The sequence below is a fragment of the Eretmochelys imbricata genome, chromosome 8 (assembly GCF_965152235.1).
Source record: "Eretmochelys imbricata isolate rEreImb1 chromosome 8, rEreImb1.hap1, whole genome shotgun sequence".
Taxonomy (NCBI): domain Eukaryota; kingdom Metazoa; phylum Chordata; order Testudines; family Cheloniidae; genus Eretmochelys; species Eretmochelys imbricata.
This window is the reverse complement of record NC_135579.1, coordinates 46,984,066-47,003,186: the sequence shown is the minus strand read 5'-3', so window position 1 is coordinate 47,003,186 and position 19,121 is coordinate 46,984,066. Positions and strand designations below refer to the sequence as shown.

General features: G+C 41.0%; 1 protein-coding gene across 1 annotated transcript in view; it reads right to left on the bottom strand.

The window, feature by feature from the left end:
- The window catches only part of KIFAP3 (kinesin associated protein 3), a 130,301-nt gene that overhangs the window by 103,335 nt on the left and 7,845 nt on the right, over positions 1 to 19,121 (bottom strand). Inside the window, exons 2-10 of the mRNA XM_077824048.1 lie at positions 17,765 to 17,896; positions 14,868 to 15,022; positions 11,681 to 11,736; positions 11,031 to 11,172; positions 10,041 to 10,140; positions 8,898 to 9,022; positions 8,268 to 8,366; positions 6,802 to 6,980; positions 4,808 to 4,970 (exon numbers count right to left, since the gene is read on the bottom strand). Coding sequence (XP_077680174.1) covers positions 4,808 to 4,970; positions 6,802 to 6,980; positions 8,268 to 8,366; positions 8,898 to 9,022; positions 10,041 to 10,140; positions 11,031 to 11,172; positions 11,681 to 11,736; positions 14,868 to 15,022; positions 17,765 to 17,896 — 1,151 coding nt within the window. The remainder of the gene's footprint in view (positions 1 to 4,807; positions 4,971 to 6,801; positions 6,981 to 8,267; positions 8,367 to 8,897; positions 9,023 to 10,040; positions 10,141 to 11,030; positions 11,173 to 11,680; positions 11,737 to 14,867; positions 15,023 to 17,764; positions 17,897 to 19,121) is intronic.

Here is a 19,121-nt window from a genome sequence, read left to right as displayed (position 1 = left end):
TACAGTATTTTGATTATGGTTTCCAAATATAAAAGAATATTTTGAACCCCGTAAACTGCACCAGATACAAACATTAAAAAGCAGATACGTGATAGCCAGAGGCTCCAGCTCCATCAGGTTATCCTCAGAAGTTGTGACATCTCAGAATAATGCCTTGTGCATCATGACAGATTTTTTGTATTGCAATACCACCTAGGCACTGTTCAAACACAGAACACAGTCCCTGCCCTAGTTTACAAGTTAAAGTTTCATCTGTACCGCAGCCATTTCAAATCTGGGGACAACTCACACCTTCAAGTCAGTGCCACTGCTATGGGAACCCGCATGGCCCCACACTATGCCAACATTTTTATGGCTGACTTTGAACAACGCTTCCTCAGCTCTCGTTCCCTAGCGCCCCTCCTCTACTTGCGCTACATTGATGACATCTTCATCATATGGACCCACAGAAGGAGGCCCTTGAATTCCACCAAGATTTCAACAATTTCCATCCCACCATCAACCTCAGCCTGGACCAGTCCACACAAGAGATCCATTTCCTGGACACTACAGTGCAAATAAGTGATGGTCACATAAACACCACCCTATACTGGAAACCTACTGACAGCTATACTTATCTACATGCCTCCAGCTTCCATCCAGGACACATCACACGATCCATTGTCTACAGCCAAGCCCTAAGATACAATTGAATTTGCTCCAATCCCTCAGACAGAGACAAACACCTACAAGATCTTTATCAAGCGTTCTTACAGCTACAATATCCACCTGGGGAATTGAGGGAACAGATTGACACAGCGAGATGGGTATCCAGAAGTCACCTACTACAGGACAGGCCCAACAAGGAAAATAACAGAACACCACTGGCCATACATACATACACACATACAGCCCCCAGCTAAAACCTCTCCAGCACATCAACGATCTACAACCTATCCTGGAAAACGATCCCTCACTCACAGACTTTGGGAAGCAGGTCAGTTCTCGCTTACAGACAGCCCCCCAACCTGAAGCAAATACTCACCAGCAACTACACACCACACCACAGAAACACTAACCCAGGAACCAATCCCTGTAGCAAACTTCATTGTCTACTCTGTCCCCATATCTACTCTAGTGACATTGTGTGGACAGAGGTCTCAACCACATCAGCCACACCATCAGGGATAACATTTCACAAATCCCCTTTCTTCCCAAAGCATTATATGCATTATGGGCCTACTAATGCAAGAGCAAAACTCCCATTGAAAGCAGGGTGCTCAGCAATTCACAAGACCAAGTTCAATTATAGGTACAGAATCTCTGGACTGCTGCAGCCTCTGGAGTGGAGGGTGGCAGCCAAATGGTACACAGGATGCTTCACAGCAGTGTTTGGAAGGGAAATTCTGTGCAGTGACAGTGGGACAAACCTCCGTACTTCCAAAACACAACACAGGTACAGCTGGTTGGTAATTTTTCAGTGGAACGGTTTTGTCAGAAAACGTCAATTCATCAAAACCAAAACTTTTTGTAGGAAAGGGTCAGTTTTAACAAAACTTTTGTCAGGAAGGTTTCACGAGTCCAGGATGGATTTTTCACATAGATACAGAACCCCAGAATAGCCAGTAACCCAGTGGTTAGGGAACTCACCTGAGATGTGGGAGAGACCCAGTTCAAATCCCTGCTCTGCCTGATTCAGACCAGGGACTTGAACCCAGGTTTCCCACATCCCAGGTGAGTGCCTGAACAGGCAGACTATTGTCTATACTGGGGTCTCACTCTGTTTTTTTTTTGCAAAACATTTTGAAAGGTCTTGTTTCATCCGAATGTGGAGGAAAATTTTTGAAACCTCAAATTTTCATGGGCTGGGACAACTATTCCCCACCCAACAGTAATCACAGGCTGCACTATTTACACATAGATAACAGAACTTTGTTTTTAAGTCTTATATGAAAAATTCACATGTATGGAACACAATCTATCTACCTTGAGGATAATGGGCAATGCCAGCCTTGCCTAGATTGAATTTATCGTTGTTGCATGGAGATTATTCTACACTTGATGTCTAAACCCCGTTCTTTGACGGGGTTACTGGCCTAGTGGATGGGGGAAAGCAGAAGACATGATATATCTTAATTTTAGTAAGGCTTTTGACACAGTACCACATGACAGTCTCTTATGAAAACTAGGGAAATGTGGTTTAGATGAAATTACTACAACGTGGATGTACAACTGGTTGAAAGACTATACTCAAAGAGTAGTTGTCAATGGCTTACTGTCAAATTCTGAGTGTGTATCTATTGGGGTCCCACAGGGGTCTAGTAGTACTCAATATTTTCATTAATGACTTGAATAATGAATTGGAGAGTATGCTTATAAAATTTGCATTTACACCAAGCTCGGAGGGTTGCAAGCACTTTGGAGGACAAGATTAGAATTCAAAATGACCTTGACAAACTGGAGAATTGGCCTAAATTCAACCAGATGAATTCAATAAAGACAAGTACTTCACTTAGGAAGGAAAAAAATAAATCCACAATTACAAAATGGGAAATAAGTGGCTAGGTGGTTGTACTGCTCAAAAGGATTTAAGGGTCACGACAGATCACAAACTGAACATGAGTCAATGTGATGCAGCTGCAAACAGGCTATCATCATTCTGGGGCGTATTAACAAGAGTGGCGTATGTAAGACATGGGAGGTAATTGTACCGCTCTACTCAGTACCGGTGACTCCTCCACTGGAGAACTGTATCCAATTCTGGATGCATACTTTAGAAAAGATGTGGACAAATGGGAGAGAGTCCAGGGGAGAGGAATAAAAATATTACATGGTTTAGAAAATCTGACTTATGATAAAAAGGTTTAAAAAGCTGGACATATTTGCTCTTGACAAAAGACTATGTGCGGGACCTGATAACAGTCCTCGAATATGTTAAGGGCTGCTATAAAGAGAACTGATCGTTGTTCATGGACAAGAAGTAATGGGCATAATCCGCAACAAGGGAGGTTTACATTAGAGATGAGAAAAAATCTTCTCTCTATAAGGATAGTTAAGCACTGGAACAAGCTTCCAAGAGAGTTTGTGAAATCCCCATCATTGGCGGTTTCTAAGAACAGTTTGGACAAAGACCTGTCAGGGACAGTCTAGGGTTGCTTGGTTCTACCTCAGTGCAGGGGGCCAGACTCGATAACTTTGAAGTGCCTTCCAGCCCTACATTTCTACGATTCTATAAACCACTGACATCCCCTTCAGCACAGCCTGAGGTTCAATTGCTACTCGTTGTACCCTTTTAATTTTTCCATTTGTTTCACTCTGAAGAAAGTGTTTCTGTCATACATTCCTGCTCCTTAATTCCTCTTCGGCTTATATATCCTGAGAATCTTCCATCTGTATGGAGAAACATTATCAAGCAGCCAGGACCCAAACTCCATCAAACAGGAATTTTACCTTAAATATCACCTGGAAATCAACTGGTATCAAAGTGCTCCTTGTGGCAAATATCGTTTAGGAAGTGGGCAAACACGTTCTGCTCTGAGTTGCAATTTCCAAGTGGTGATAAGGAGTAACTCTATATAGTGTGTACTAGGGTAATCCAACCTGCAAGTGACATAATTGCAGGAAAATTCACATCTAAAAGAAATGGTCATAACCTTATTTGCTACTAACAAGAAAACACATTCTTGGCAACCACTGCTACCTGGAATCCAACAAGTCTCCCAGGTTACAAGCCTTAGCAACAAATGGTGGGCATAGCCATCCACCAAAGGCTCTGATATAACTGGCCATTTCCTCCATACTACAAGCACTAACAGTGTCATCTCAGTTGATTCTCAGGCAGCTAGCTCTGATCACATCCCTATGTTAAGACACCAGGAAAGGTATCCAACTACTCCCCCATAAGAGACTGACACACACAGCCGGATGTCCTCAGACACTACAATCTCGACATTCTTAACTACCCCTGAATTGAACCTTGTGGAACACTGCATGAGACAGCCCTCAGAATAGAGAAGACATTGCCAGTACTATCTTGTGGTATCACTCAGAAAAAAAGAAAGGAATAGAACCACTCAAGAACAACTCAGTCTACCCTGCTAAGATCCACAAGCAAGTCAGCTGCACTAGCTCAGATCAACAGTACCAGAAAACGGCCGATAGCTCTACCACAGTGGTCCCCAAACTTTTTCTGGCATGTCCCCCCTTACCTGTAATGGAACCTGTCTGCAGCCCCCCTAGGAACAGCCATCAGGTGCCGGGGCATGGAGCAGGGCTGCGACTGGGAATCGGGGCTGCAGCTGGTGCCGGGCTATTCCTGGAGCCCGAGGCTGCAGGTGGGGGCAGAGCAGGGCTGGGTGATGCTCCCTCGGGCAGGGAGGGAGCATCACCCTCGAGTGCTAGCCTGGGCCCCGCTGAACTCCCTGAACGTTTCTCCAGCCCACACACCAGTTTGGGAACCACTGCTCTAACAGGATTAGTATGGACACCAGAATCTTTGTTCCTTATCAGAAGGTCAGCAATCCCACCCTATCAGTGCAGTCTCCATCCCACACCCAGGCATACAACCAAATTAAGAAGGGTCAAAAAGACACTAGGACTCACATGTGTGTGTAACTTGCGACAACCTTCTTGATAATCTTCATCCAAAAAGATGATCTGAGACAGACAATAACTGGATTGCCAGTGGCAAGAGATGATGTCTTGACAATTGCTTTTTTAAGGGAAGTTGATATCTTGTCCTTCCATAGGAGGGGGCTGACAACAGCTCAATAATAACAACGATGCTAACACTGCTGGAAGGGCTGCACAGGGGTAAAAGAAAACATACCTAGAAGTGCAGTGAGTTTGGGAAGCAGCCCAACTTGGACCATCTTGTTTCTCAGGCCCGTGTCAAAGGAGAGGTTCAGCAGAAGTCGAAGGGTGATATTCAGCAGGTCTTCATGCTCACATGGTACCATTTTCACCAGTTTTTCCACAATATCCATTTCAACCTGTATGAGAAGCATGAGAAGTCACTAAACCCACAACCTACCCAAACCTTTGCTTTTTTTAGCAACTATTTTTAAAATTATACTTATAAATGAAAGCAAAAGCAAAGCCAATAGTTAAAAGTTACTGCAGTGTCTAAAGTTTGGCCTTTGTGGCTAAAAATTTTCTAGGTCTGGTCTCTGGCTAATTATTTTTTTAAAGGAAGATTGAGCTAATGGACTCAGCCACTTGGAGTATCAGGTGAATTGTGGCGGCGGGGAAGAAAAGACCTCAATGGGATTGTAGCAGGGATCCACTTGCTGAGTGACTTGCAGGATCCAGGGTCTAATTCAAACACAGATAACCTTGGAGTGATCTCCATTAGAAGTCAGATAGATACCCAACTGAGAGAGACACAAAATTGCTATCCAAGGAGCATGAGCCATTTCCCTACATGTTTGAGTGAGTTCCTAGGAAGGATTTGGTATGTACTCTCGTAATGTCATGCTGCCCTGTATTTTAATTTAACAGAAGAATGAAAGTGATCTTGATACACATATCACTAAGATTACAGGACATAATCTAAGGACTGAGCAGCAGTATCATTTTCTGATATCATGTTTTCTTTACCAGCCCAAGAAAAGACATCTGATCATTGACTGACAAGTCTTCAGAAAGTTTTTCTCACCATCTTCTAAGCTACATCTGTCTGCCGTTATTGGCCATAAGAAGTGTATGTAGATTAGTTTGAACCCTTTGGGCTCTTACCATATGCATTAGGATTGTGTCTGTAGCCAACCTTTCAGTCAGAAATATGCAGAGAATGAACCCAAAGCAGCAAGAAAACTGTTAGCACCACGCTGGTGATCTTCATAAATGTGCTATATTATCCAAATTATTTGCATTACACTAGATATCTATGAGTCCAAATCGACCAATAACAATTTCTGCCTCATTGCTTTAAATGTAATTAGTAATGATGGCACTCAGATGCCAAGGTGACAAACATGATACAAACACCTAGACAGATTAAATGATCACATCATTAGGAGTTTTGCCCAAGTAAGTAAAACAGGATAAAGCCTGAAACATCTAACTTGGTTCATTTTGTCTCTAAGAGTTATTTAGACACAACTAGAATGAGAGAAAACCTACAAATTTCAGAATCCCATCTCCCCCTCATCAGTAGCTTCCTCACTGTATGGCAATTTTTTTTTCTAAAGTATTATTTGTGCTATGAAAGAAATGCATGTGAAGATAGCCAAGCTAAGCTGTATGGTCCTTTTTCCAAGGACATGACATTTCTTACCACCCACCCACCCAGGCTTATGGAGAAAGTCTCTGGATTAGGGGCCAGCAGCAACATGAAGCACTTCTGGGCTACATCCTATTACAGTATGGAAGATCCTGCTGGCTTGGGAAGGCAATAGCTCAGTCTAGCAGCCTGCTAAAGTGTAACCACATCTCCTTCCCTGAGACAACAAGAGTTAGAGATAGAATGTCAAAAAGAGGGTCTTGTTGCAGGCTGGTTTTGGGGACCACCAGATGTTTGGATAAATACCCACACTTTTGGATGCTTATACCAATATTTGCAATTTGTCTCGTTGCCATCATATTTACATGTAATTTTGCTATGGTGACGCTGGCTCCCTACATGATTCTATATGTAGTTTTCTATAGTGGTTCCTGCTGGGGCTTGCATTATGTTTACTGTAGTCCCTTCACAGTACTAAAATCAGGGTTACAAATATTTTTAAAAGGAGTGGGATGCAAGAGGCTTATTTCACTTTCATTGGAATATCTGACCCAATGAACAACCACCAGAGCATTTCTGTAGATTGCTACAAGACCTACCATGTCATTTTTGTTCTCCATAAAAATGCTAAGTTTCTTCAGGAAAGACACCACCAGAATAAGCAGCTCAAAGTTCTCTCGGTCCAGTGCTTTCACTAGCATGTGTACAATGTTCTTGTTCCTCATCTTCAGCTCCGTACGTGTGTCCTCAGCAAGGTTCAGCAGCAGATAAAGAGCAACTAACATCAAAATCAACCATACCAATAGGTCAAAGATACTGGAACTATGTCAATCTACATTAAATGTTTAGATTGGGATTTTCAAAAGTGTTCAGCACTGACTGTATCCCACTGATTTTAAGCAAGGCTGAAGTTGAATGCTTTGATCCCCATTTAGAATAGGAAGTTAGAATTACAATCCACTTCTATTATGTTATATAGGTTTTGAAAATACAGTTTTATAAAATTAAGCAGTGGAGAATCAGGCCCTACATTTTTGCAGTTATGCCAGTTTTAATAATTATCTATGTTGCTAATAAAAGCTAAGAAGTGTCTGGAAATACGTAATTTTTTAATTTGGCAGTGTTCTCTTCATTTACCTGTCTCCCAATTTTTTCGCAGATCTGCACCTGCCTGCCAGACCTCAACGTGTTTTTTGGCTACTACATGGAGGCACACTGCGTCAGCACTCACACTGCCTGCTTAGAGAGGCCAAGTACTGTAAACATAGTTTTTCCCTGATTGCTGCAGAGCTTGATTTTTAAAAGATGAAAATGTAAGATTATTACAAAGACCCGATTTGAAAAAAAAATCATTACTTCACTTTTCACAAGAGAACTTAGTGCTGGTGTAAAGCACTAGACTGAGTGTCTTGGAAAAAGAACAATTCTATGCACAGAACAGACATAGTACAGCAGCAATGCAGTACTCCCTGCCAGTGATTCTCAATCCCTAACAAATGAATTATGCATACAGGTGAGAAGCTTGTCAGTCTCCCAGGCTCATTTAATTGCGGGCTTCTGGACTGAGAATACCAACAAAGGGGCCCATTGATAATCCTTGTGGTGGTAGAACTGGGCTAAGAACCATCTAGCGTGTTCTGAAGAGAACTTAAAAGGAACAAGTAGCACTGAAAGGAAATACAATTTGCTTTATATACATATTCAAGTACTAGATCTGCAGCTCGTACAAATAGGCATCTTTATGGATTTCAGTGGAGCTATAATAGTTTGCACCAGCTGATAATCTGGTCCTTGCAAGACTCCAACACCATTCAATGGCAGGAGCAATGTCACCAGCAGTATGCAGTGTTCTGGCAAACGCACATCAATGTTCTCTCTTTGAGATTGGACGACTACTTAAATAATGTTTAAAACATTGCCAAAGAATGCAGATTAAGACTACTAACAAATTAGAAAAATTAAAATAAACATCTTCCACACTAGTTAAAAGTTCTCAGCAAGTCCTGGCCCTCCATGCTGTGACAAGGATCTCCTTGCCTTTTGCTTATGTTTTAGGAGTTCATACCTCGCAGCAGCTGTTCCTGCTTGACAACCAGCCCCTGGTACTTTTTATAGGTTTTCTCATAGTCCTTTTTCAGGGTTTGATTCTCAGGATCTTCATCAAGTAAATAACTGGAGTTAAGGATTGTATAGTAATACAGCAAAAGACACAGGGAAATTACAGAATGGGGACAAATATTAATCAGAGATGTTATTTGATCACCAGCTGGGACTACATAGCCTGTGTAATAATGAATAAGATGTTTCAGAGTTGTAGCCGAGTTAGTCTGTATCAGCAAAAACAATGATGAATAAGAGGTTGCCCATGGGACGTTTCTATTAAAATGTGGTCCACACTATGAATAGGTTTAGGAACAATGGTGTTAAGGATTCTACTAGTAATAAAAATGTCCCATATAAGCCATACTACTGGTAAATTAAAACACTTAGGTTAAAATCATTTTTAAAAATCAAACAATCCCTTCTCCAGCTCAGATTTTTAAAACTTTTGGTTTTCACCTGCCCTAGTCCTGCAACCAGATTTTGCGCACTTCTACTCATCTTCTGTACTGACATGAGTTACTACACATATAGTTTGCTTCAACCACCAGGAATCAGGAAAGCTTAATGTTGCCCAAGCACCGAGAGAGGATATCAGCTTTCTTCTTCTTGGTGAGTTCCTCCTGCCAGAGCCCATGTCTCTTCAGCTCATGATCTATGATGTTCATACACAGAGCTCCAATTTTGTAGTGTGTGATTAGGCCATGAAACTGAGAAAAACTATATTAAAAAAAGATATGCAGTGTATGAGTGAAATAAAGCCAAGAATGTGTTCAAAACCGGGGTAGTGAGATTTCATAGTATTGCACAACCTGACTGCTTTTCATTAGAGCTAGTCGAAAAAAATTCAGTGAAACAGTTTTCTATCGGAAAATGCTATTTTGTCAAACTAGAAGCATTTTGTGAGAATGTGTCAATTTTGATGAAAATTTTGATAGGAATAATTCAACTAATTTCATTTTGATATAGAAAAAAATTTTTTTATTTTGTCATTTCAATTTATTTTGTTTAGATTTTTAATAATAGTTCATATTTTAAGATGTCTAAAAAACAAAATGAATATCTAAATTAAATGATTTGATGGACATGAACTGAACTTTTTCAAAATTTTCATCCACAGGAAATTGATTTTTTTTTTTTTGTTCTGATTTGGAACACACACACACAAACCTGATAGGTCATAATCTCTCTTGGAACAAAAATTCCATATTTCCAGCCAGCTGTAGATTGTATGTTAAAAAATGGTTCAGCCAGGCCACTCTCACAAAAAAAAAAAAAAAAAAAAAACAGGGGTGGGGGAGGGAAGGTAACAATCCACCTATGTGATAACTTCTTTTTCACCAATATTCTAGATGTAGTGAAGCTGTAACATTACTAACAATTGGATATTTCACATTTCAATTGAATACTTGAGTTTTGAATACTGTTTTCATTGATGGGGGAGTTATGTGGGAGATAAGGAAGACACCAAAGAGTCCAGTGGGATAGGGGACAGGACTGGAACTCAAAAACCATGGGTTCTGTGATCCTGGCTCTGCTGAGGCCCATGTCCCCGTGTGTTTACTTGCTATGCTTCTGTTTCCCCGCTATGCTTCTGTTTCCCCATATGTAGTGACATTTCTCAGTAAAAGTGCTTTCAGATGCAGTTCCAAACTATACTAGAGCAGAAAATAACTAAAAACTCAAAGCAACTGATAGAGCAAGCTCCTCACCTCTGTGTATAAATTCTTGCACTTACCTTGAAAAGCAAAAGAAAATATAAATAATATTAGTAGCAAGTTCCACACTTTGTTTCCAGTCTTCTCTCAGCACTCTGGCTAATGCACCCAGTGCAGTTTCTAAAAAAACAAACAAGATTTAGATGAACGTGTGTAGTGCCTCTTTCTCTCTGACCCGCTTGCGCTAAACAGATTAAACACACCTTTCACTGCATTCTTTCAAGCAGCAGAATCTGCCAATTAGTGCAAGGAGCAGGTGAGGCCATGTAGGCCCCTGCCACCAGAGTGACCTCAGCCTTCAGACACTTTCATGGGGGAAGGGATAGCTCAGTGGTTTAAGCTTTGGCCTGCTAAACCCATGGTTGTGAGTTCAATCCTTGAGGGGGCCATTTAGGGATATGGGGCAAAAATTGGGGATCGGTCCTGCTTTGAGCAGGGGGATGGACTAGATGACCTACTGAGGTCCATCCCAACCCTGATATTCTATGATTCTATGATTAACATGGCCACCATTTGACTGCCTAATGTTTTTTGCGTCCATCTCTCAGACCAGACTAATCCTATTTTATGACATGGGGTGGGCCAGTTGGAGAGGACACACTGGGGCATCAATGGTGAAACAGTTTGGCTGAGGCACCAGAGGAGAGAAGGGATGGCTGGAGAGAGGACAAGGGAAAAAGAGCATCACCACCACAAACCCTTAACTCAGATCTTGCTTTATATAATGTGTTGCTTTACAGAGGATAAGCTCTTGGGGGGCAAGGAATGCCTTCCTCTATAACTCTCTCTCCATTCTCCTCCTCCCCCCACATACACTGCACCTAGCACATTTTGGGTGCTACGGCACTGTTGAGATATAACCAGTAAATGTATCCTTGCCCTACTTTGCTCTAAGAGCAAACTAATACTAGAACCCCATCCCATCCCAAATGAAAGATGTGGGAGTGGACAGAAAGCTCCACAGATATGGACAAAAACAGCATAACTTTATGAGAGGATTTGGAAGTTACCATTGAGCAGCAATTCTTCCAAATTATCAGGGTTCCTGGCGAGTTGTAAGATAAGGGCAGAGCCACGCACCTTATCAGGAATATCCTCATACAGTAACTCAATGTACTCATCCATGTCATTGATATTGGCTACTTCATCAATCTGAAAGCATCAAAGACATAGCTGGGCTCCGACACAGAGAAAAAGGAACCCGCTCAACACGCAGCCAAAAAAAAAAAAAAGATGTTACTTTACAGACAAAACAGGAAAGAGTGTGTAGCTAAGTCTTAAGATGTAAACGATAACAAAAACCAAACACCATGTACAGAACCATTGCTACTGATTGCCCAGAACACACAAGGAGATTTAATTACAAAAACAATTGACGCTAAGTAGCAGCTTCGTCATGTCTAGCCCCATGTTCCGGAATCTCACTCATATGACCCTCTAAGTATATAACTCAAAGACAAATGTGCAAGAATTTTACCACTTATGGAGAGGACTTTTATTTTATTATTTCATATTTTTAAACCAAGGTCTTTAATAAAAAATTCTTCAATATTTTACTCATCGGCTTTGCAGCTATATTTTTTCCTTTTAATATAAAACAGTCCTATAAGAGTAAAGGTCTTCATATTTAGCTTCCTTTAAATTCTAGCTTGATTCCTACCTCCATTCCTTCAAAAGGTGGTGGATCCTTCGGTTTACTAGATTTCTCTTTCTTTTCTATAGCGATAAAAGACATGGTTATAATTAATGTTGTGCATATTCATTGACAATAGCATAGTCAGTATTATCCTAGTATCTAGGAGCCCCAAACATAGAACAAAGAGGATCCCCACCCCACAGAGCTTACAATCTAAGTACTGTATATAACAAAGCTCAAGTGTTGTTTTTGCTCAGCTCTGTAGCCAGAGCAAGAAGGAGCCAAGGAGAAAATTTCGCCATGACTTTTTGACACTCAGAATAATGTACTGCAAGTTTCTTTTTAAAAAGTTTGGGGTGTTTTGTTTTTTTTAATGAATCCATCTTTAGAAGCCTAACATTTTTAACTGCATAAGAACTGGAAAATTCAGAGTTAAGCCCCCTTACATATACGTGCCTTGGAACAGAGTATCATCACATGATTACAAGATCATGGATACCCTCACTATAATGTGGGATCGGACCTTCAGGATTAAATTTTCCTCTGTGCAGAGGGCCACCAGAAAGCTTAGGTCAGACTTAGTGACACATACTTACATGACAAATTCTGTTGGTATGTACGACACAAAGGTGGAAAACAATTGCTTTCAGTAAGCTATTTGTCTAATCAGAACTTTGTAGGCCTTGATTCAGCATTTCCTAAGAAGTGTGCATGATGGTAAAGGGTGGAAGCGACTAAACAGTTAAAAGTAAAGCATTCTAGGATTTTTGTTGCTGACAAGAAAAGTTTGTGATGTACAGACATAGTGAAAGTTTCTGACTTTCTCTGGGGAAGGCGTTGAGGCTATGGCTTTGTTCTCATCAAGGCCTGCGTGTAAAGGCTGTTGAACCCTTTTACCGAGCGACCAGCTCTCAAGCATGCAACATATTGGTCCAAAATAGACATCTCTGTGGAGCAGGAAGAGCACTTTTTAAACCCTGTGTTCTGGCTCATGCGGTGGTATGGCAGGAGTGCCTGTGGGTAAGTCCAAAATTCTATACATAAAAAAAGCATCCAAACAAACGTTAAAGGTAACTGACAAATGGTAAAACATTGGGCATGGGTCTATTCTGCTTCTTTATGATAAAGGCCTGAAAAGTTTGAGCTTTTTTAGGGGGTGGGGGAAGGTGTTTGTTTGTTTCAAGAAAAGTTAGCTGCTTGTTTGTTTCTTTTTTATCATAGCTAGGGCCTTACCAAATTCATGGTTCATTTTGGTCAATTTCATGGTTGTAGGATTTTTAAAACCTTAAATTTCATGATTTCAGCTATTTAAATATGAAATTTCACAGTGTTGTAATTATAGGGATCCTGAAGGGGGAGGGGAGTCACAAGGTCATTGTAGGGGGGCGGGGAGTTGTTGTACTGCTATCCTTACTTCTGCACCACTGAAGGCAGAGCTGCCACCAGCAGCAGCACAGAAGTAAGGATGGCATGGTATGGTATTGCCACCCTCTCCAGCCACCCAGCTCTGAAAGCAGCAGTGTAGACTAAGGGTGGCATGGTATGGTATTGCCACCCTTACTTCTGTGCTGCTGCTGACAGGGCACTGCCTTCAGAGCTGGGCACATGGCCAACAGTTGCCACTCTCTGGCCACCCAGCTCTGAAGGCAACGCACAAGTAAAGGTGGCAATACTGCAAACCCCTTGCAACTCCCTTTTGGGTCAGGACCCCCAATTTGAGAAACGCTGGTCTCCCCTGTGAAATCTGTATAGTCTGGGTAAAAGCACACAAAAGACCAGATTTCACGGTCCGTGACGCGTTTTTCATGGCTGTGAATATGGTAGGGTCCTAATAATAGCATATCATATCTAATGTTAAGTGGCTGGTTTTTTTGCTGCCACTCTATTGGAGGAGCCAGAGAAAAGGACTGGGCGTTCTCACAAGCCTTAGTTGAAGAGATGGAGTGTTGAATATTTATCCAAAAAAAGCTTTTCTTCCTATTGTTTACTAGGCATTTGACCTAAATGCCTAGTAATAAGACCAAGAGGAAAACAAGAGAGTTTAAACAGTCTGAATAAAAAATCAGCTCCTCTCTCAATTAATCAGGTTTTGCTTCCTTTGAATCCATGATGTCATAAAGTACTAATTCTCAGGTCACCCACCTACAGAATTTTCCAGTATATAATGAGTAGACAAGATCTACATTATTAATATATGTAACAGGCAGAAAGGTACCATTTAAAAATAATGTAATTTCAGGTTTTCTTTAGACAGGAATAAGGAAAAAATTATGAACTATCACAGCCCAGTATTTTTGCTTTTGCACTAAGAACTACGCATTCCACTAAAAAGTAGCCACAAAAGAACACAGCAGAAAAGAGTTAAGAAAACCTAACCTATAATTGTGCCTATATAACGAAAGAGCTGGGTTTGCAATCACATAGGAGATTGCTAGGGATTGGAAACTTTTATACCTTCTGTTCCAGAACATGAGTTGGTAGATGTATGCCTGCAAGCCCCTAACAATTAACTGCTTTGAAAAGGAATCCAGGACTGGAGTGGAAATTTCTCCAGGATTTTTGCCTTCTTTGTGTCTTACCAAGAGACAAATCTGAAAATGCTAGAATTCTTTTAACCTTATTAAATCTCAAAGTGCCTCAGGACTGAAGGCTCCTGAACCAGATGTTAAACAGAGGTTTAAATAAAGCTAGGGTGTAACAGTACAGCTCTGTCAGCAGACAAAGTGAGGACTCATAGTACTATAAAGAACCTGTTGGCTCTGCAATTTAACAGGCATTGAATCACAGCTTCCAGATAAAGACATTTGAAAGCATCTATCCTATTAACTGGTTGTAACAGAAAAGAGAAGAAGAGGTTGTAATTTTCATGGAAATAATTCCATCGTCATCTTTACAGCATTATCTGAAATAATCATTTCAGCATTTAGAACAGAAAACTTTAACCAAGACACAAAAATTGAAAGAGAAGCATCAATATTAAGTTTGACAAATCAAAATTCAGAATGTACTTAGATCATCAAAATGACAACTCTTTCCCCACACGATTCTGTCAATTCTTCCAGGTACGGCACAAAACACACACTCCCCTTCCCTCCTCAGGTTTCTGAGTATCAGAGAAAGTAGCATCTGAATTAGAACCCCCAAACTACAGAGTATCGCTATAGCTGCTACATTCCAGCTCCCCATTCACCCTGTTCTCTCTCTCGCTTACCTTTCCCGGAAGAGGCATCTCTGCGGTTCTGCAGGTAGTACAGCAGCTGCTCCACTTCTGCTAGCTTGGAGGGGTGAATGAGCTTGCATTCCTCCACCACCTTTCGAGCCAGGGAAGCAACGTCTGTGTTTGCATTAAGACTCTTCAGCCGAATACTGCAAGACACAGTTCAGATCGTTTTCTCCCCAGTTGATGTAGGATTTTTGTATCTTCAATACTTTGATTTAAACTTTTATAGTCATGAGTTTGTCAAGGCAGAGATGATCTACAGACATCTGATGCTCATGCTACAGTTTGGAACAACCAAGATCAGAAAGCAGTGGCACCCTGGAGTTCAGGACAGCAAGCAACTGTCTGTCAAATAGACTTAATAGGATAGGACCATTTCTCACCAGCTGATCAAACAACAGCTTTAGAGATGGCTGCATTGGCAAATGCCTAATATCTGGTCAAGACACAACAGCAAATAAGGAGTCAGTGATCCATTTCCAAAAAAGTTCTCCAAAGGTAACTATCCTTTATTAATATGAAACTCCCAGAGCAGAGCATAGAAAAAATACCTGTCAGAAATAAAATCTGCTGTCAGTATTGATTCTGCAAGAGTTTCCTCAGATTGCATTACAACCTAAGAACATAAGAATGGCCATACTGGATCAGACCAAAGGTCCATCCAGCCCAGTATCCTGTCTGCTGACAGTGGCCAGCACCAGGTGCCCCAGAGGGAGCAAACCTAACAGGCAATTATCAAGTGATCTCTCTCCTGCCATCCATCTCCACCCTCTGTCAGACAGAGGCTAGGGACACCATTCCTTACCCATCCTGGCTAATAGCCATTAATGGACTTAACCTGCACAAATTTATCTAGTTCTCTTTTAAATCCTGTTATAGTCCTAGCCTTCACAACCTCCTCAGGCAAGGAGTTCCACAGGTTCACTGTGTGCTGAGTGAAGAAGAACTTCCTTTTATTTGTTTTAAACCTGCTGCCCATTAATTTCATTTGGCGGCCCCTAGTTCTTATATTATGGGAACAAGTAAATAATTTTTCCTTATTCACTTTCTCCACACCACTCATGATTTTATATACCTCCATCATGTCCCCCCCATAGTCTCCTCTTTTCCAAGCTGAAAAGTCCTAGCCTCTTTAATCTCTCCTCATAAGGGACCTGTTCCAACCCCCTAATCATTTTAGTTGCCCTTCTCTGATCCTCTTCTAATGCCACTATATCTTTTTTGAGATGAGGAGACCACATTTGTATGCAGTATTCAAGATGTGGGCATACCATGGATTTATATAAGGGCAAGAAGATATTCTCCGTCTTATTCTCTATTCCTTTTTTAATGATTCCTAACATACTGTTTGCTTTTTTGACTGCCGCTGCACACTGCGTGGACGTCTTCAGAGAACTATCCACGATGACTCCAAGATCTCTTTCCTGATTAGTTGTAGCTAAATTAGCCCCCATCATATTGTATGTATAGTTGGGGTTACTTTTTCCAATATGCATTACTTTACATTTATCCACATTAAATTTTATTTGCCATTTTGTTGCCCAATCACTTAGTTTTGTGAGATCTTTTTGAAGTTTTCACATTAGGACAGCCAGAGAAAGAAGTCTACTTTACCATAAAGGACTCAATCACAGATCATACTAGTGACAGAGAGTAAGCCAGAGCAGATATCTGTAAGCACAGAGCAGGAGGTGGAATAAAAGGATTTCTGTTGAGTCCTGGATGGAATAGCATGGATTCATTGTAAACAAGACAAACATTTTTAGTGTGTTAAGAAAATACTACTATTGCAGATTTTTTTATACAATGGAAATGTTTTTTTCCCACCTGTTCCTTGTTCTTAAAAAAGAACCCCCGCATTCAGACACATATGCTCGATCTTTTTAAAAAAAAAAAAAAAAAATTCGCCCTCAGGCAAAAACCAGACCTGCAAAGGTGAAAGTCTGAGGAAGTTACTGGAAAAGGGCCTTTTACAACAGAAATGCTTAGGCAAACTTAACTACAGAGGGCACAACAACTGTGCCCTGTATAAAGAAAATGCAGACAACAGTGAAATTGCTAACATTAACTGGCCATACACATCCTCCAAATAAGGGATGCATTGTATCCCAATGGACAGAGCACCAGAGTAGGCCTCAGATGATCTGGGTTTTATCCCAAGCTGTGCCATTGACCACTGTGTGACCATGAGCAAGTAACTTCACTTCTCCCTGCCACAGGCGCCAACTTTTCTTGGTGCCAGTGGGTGCTCGCACCCCCACGGCCCCAACTCCGCTCCCTCCCTGCCCCTATTGAATCCCTCCCCATATCCCCACCCTGGCCCCGCCTCTTCCCCAAGTGTGCCTCGTTCCCTCTCCTCCCCTCTCCCTCCCAGGCTTGCCATGTGAAACAGCTGTTTCGTGGCACAAGCACTGGAAGGGAGGCGGGAGAAGCAGGACGCGTTGGCTCGCTCAGGGGAGGAGGCGGAGGTGAGCTGGGGAGCTGCCGGTGGGTGCTCCGCACCCACCAATTTTTCCCTGTGGATGCTTCAGCCCCGGAGCACCCACGGAGTCGGCGCCTATTCTCACTGCTTCAGCTTCCCCATACATAAGATGGGGAGAAAGATAATTATTTTCCTTTACAAAGTACCTTGAGATATACAGATGGAAAACGTTATAAAAACTAAAGTTTAATACTACAATGAATATATGCTACAACAACACTGCAAACAACTATGCATATATGTTATTTCCAGACTTAATACTAATTTAATTAAATGTTTTGAAGTTTGAAAAAGTTTCAGTAACAAAAGAAATAATATAATAGAACAGTAATTTTAAGAACTCAGCCTAGAAATCCAGGAAATTTTAACTTTAAGAAATAACCCCAAGAGTGTGCCAGGAACTTACATTTTTTGACACTCCTTGCGCTCCCCCAACATGGGGTCCCCCATTTCTCCAAGAATAGTTGCTTCCACTTCATAATGAACAATAAGGGCCTTTTCAGAGGGGTGTACATCTATGTTACCTCCTTTCACCTTCCTGCAAGGCAGAAAAACAAATTCATCACTGACTAAATGAGAAGCCCAAGGAATATCTGGGAAAACAGGTCAATGTGAATTGGACATCTCTGATCAAGCAGTTTGTATGACTGAGACAGATTCTACCTACATAGCATAAACCCAGTCTTGGTCCTCTTTGCATTAGCACATGGTCTCTCCCACGTTCCTTCAACTTACATACGAATCTTAGCACAAGAGGCATCTCTATGTCTATTGGCTCTAGTATGTGCCAGGGTGGCTAAAAATCAATGATTTAAAAAAAAAATTGGATTTTTTTATTTAAATCGGATTTTTTTGATAAAATGCTTTTTGAGGAAAAAACCTACCTAGAGATGGTTTTAATTAAGATACATTATAGCTCAAAGATATCTCATCATGGAATAGGGATTATAAATTCTAATTCTATAGTATGAGACAATATATTCATGTAATCTTTAAGAAAAGTTTTGTAAATGAGTTCCAATAGTTCATGGATTAGGGACCCAATCTTATAGGTTTCCACACGTTTCTGTATAGATTTAGGTTAATCTTTCTATCTGCCCAATGGGACTCAGTGTCAGTCTAGAAGATACCATCACAGATGCTTAGTTTTGCAGTTCTCAAACTGTGGATTTGTGTCTCCAGAGGTAACAGCAAAAATGTTTTTAAATAAATACATTATATATAGAGGTGAGAAATAACAGACCTCAACCCTATTCTCCCTTTGCAAATGTGTGTACACAGAGTCAATCCCTTACCTCTCTCTAAAAGTGCAAAATTTCAAAAAGTTCAATGAATAGAAGATTGTTTGGCGTGCAATAGATCTGGACAAGGAGAAGAAGTCTGGAGATAAATGTGAGAAGGGAGGGACAGGCAGTAGAAACAAAAGTAAAACTATTTGAGTAGCATATTCCAGAAGTCTTGAGGTCTTTCTGAGTGTAGCCTTCATTGATTTGAGATCTACCATACCATTCTCTCACTAGAAGGGAAAACCTATAATGGTAGCAGGCTGTAAAAGAGACCCAGTTTGGGAATATTTTAATGAAGTTCCCCTACTTGTGGGTAAGACAGGCATGCGTGCAAAATACAAACAGTGCAACGAAGAAATGCCAGGCCTGGTTGCCCGAATGAAACAACATCCTGAGAAGTGTTCCTTCTCAGGAAGAAGCTGCTTTAAAGACGATGAAAGGAACATGTCTGAACATGCAGGATCTTCAGGTTGGTAA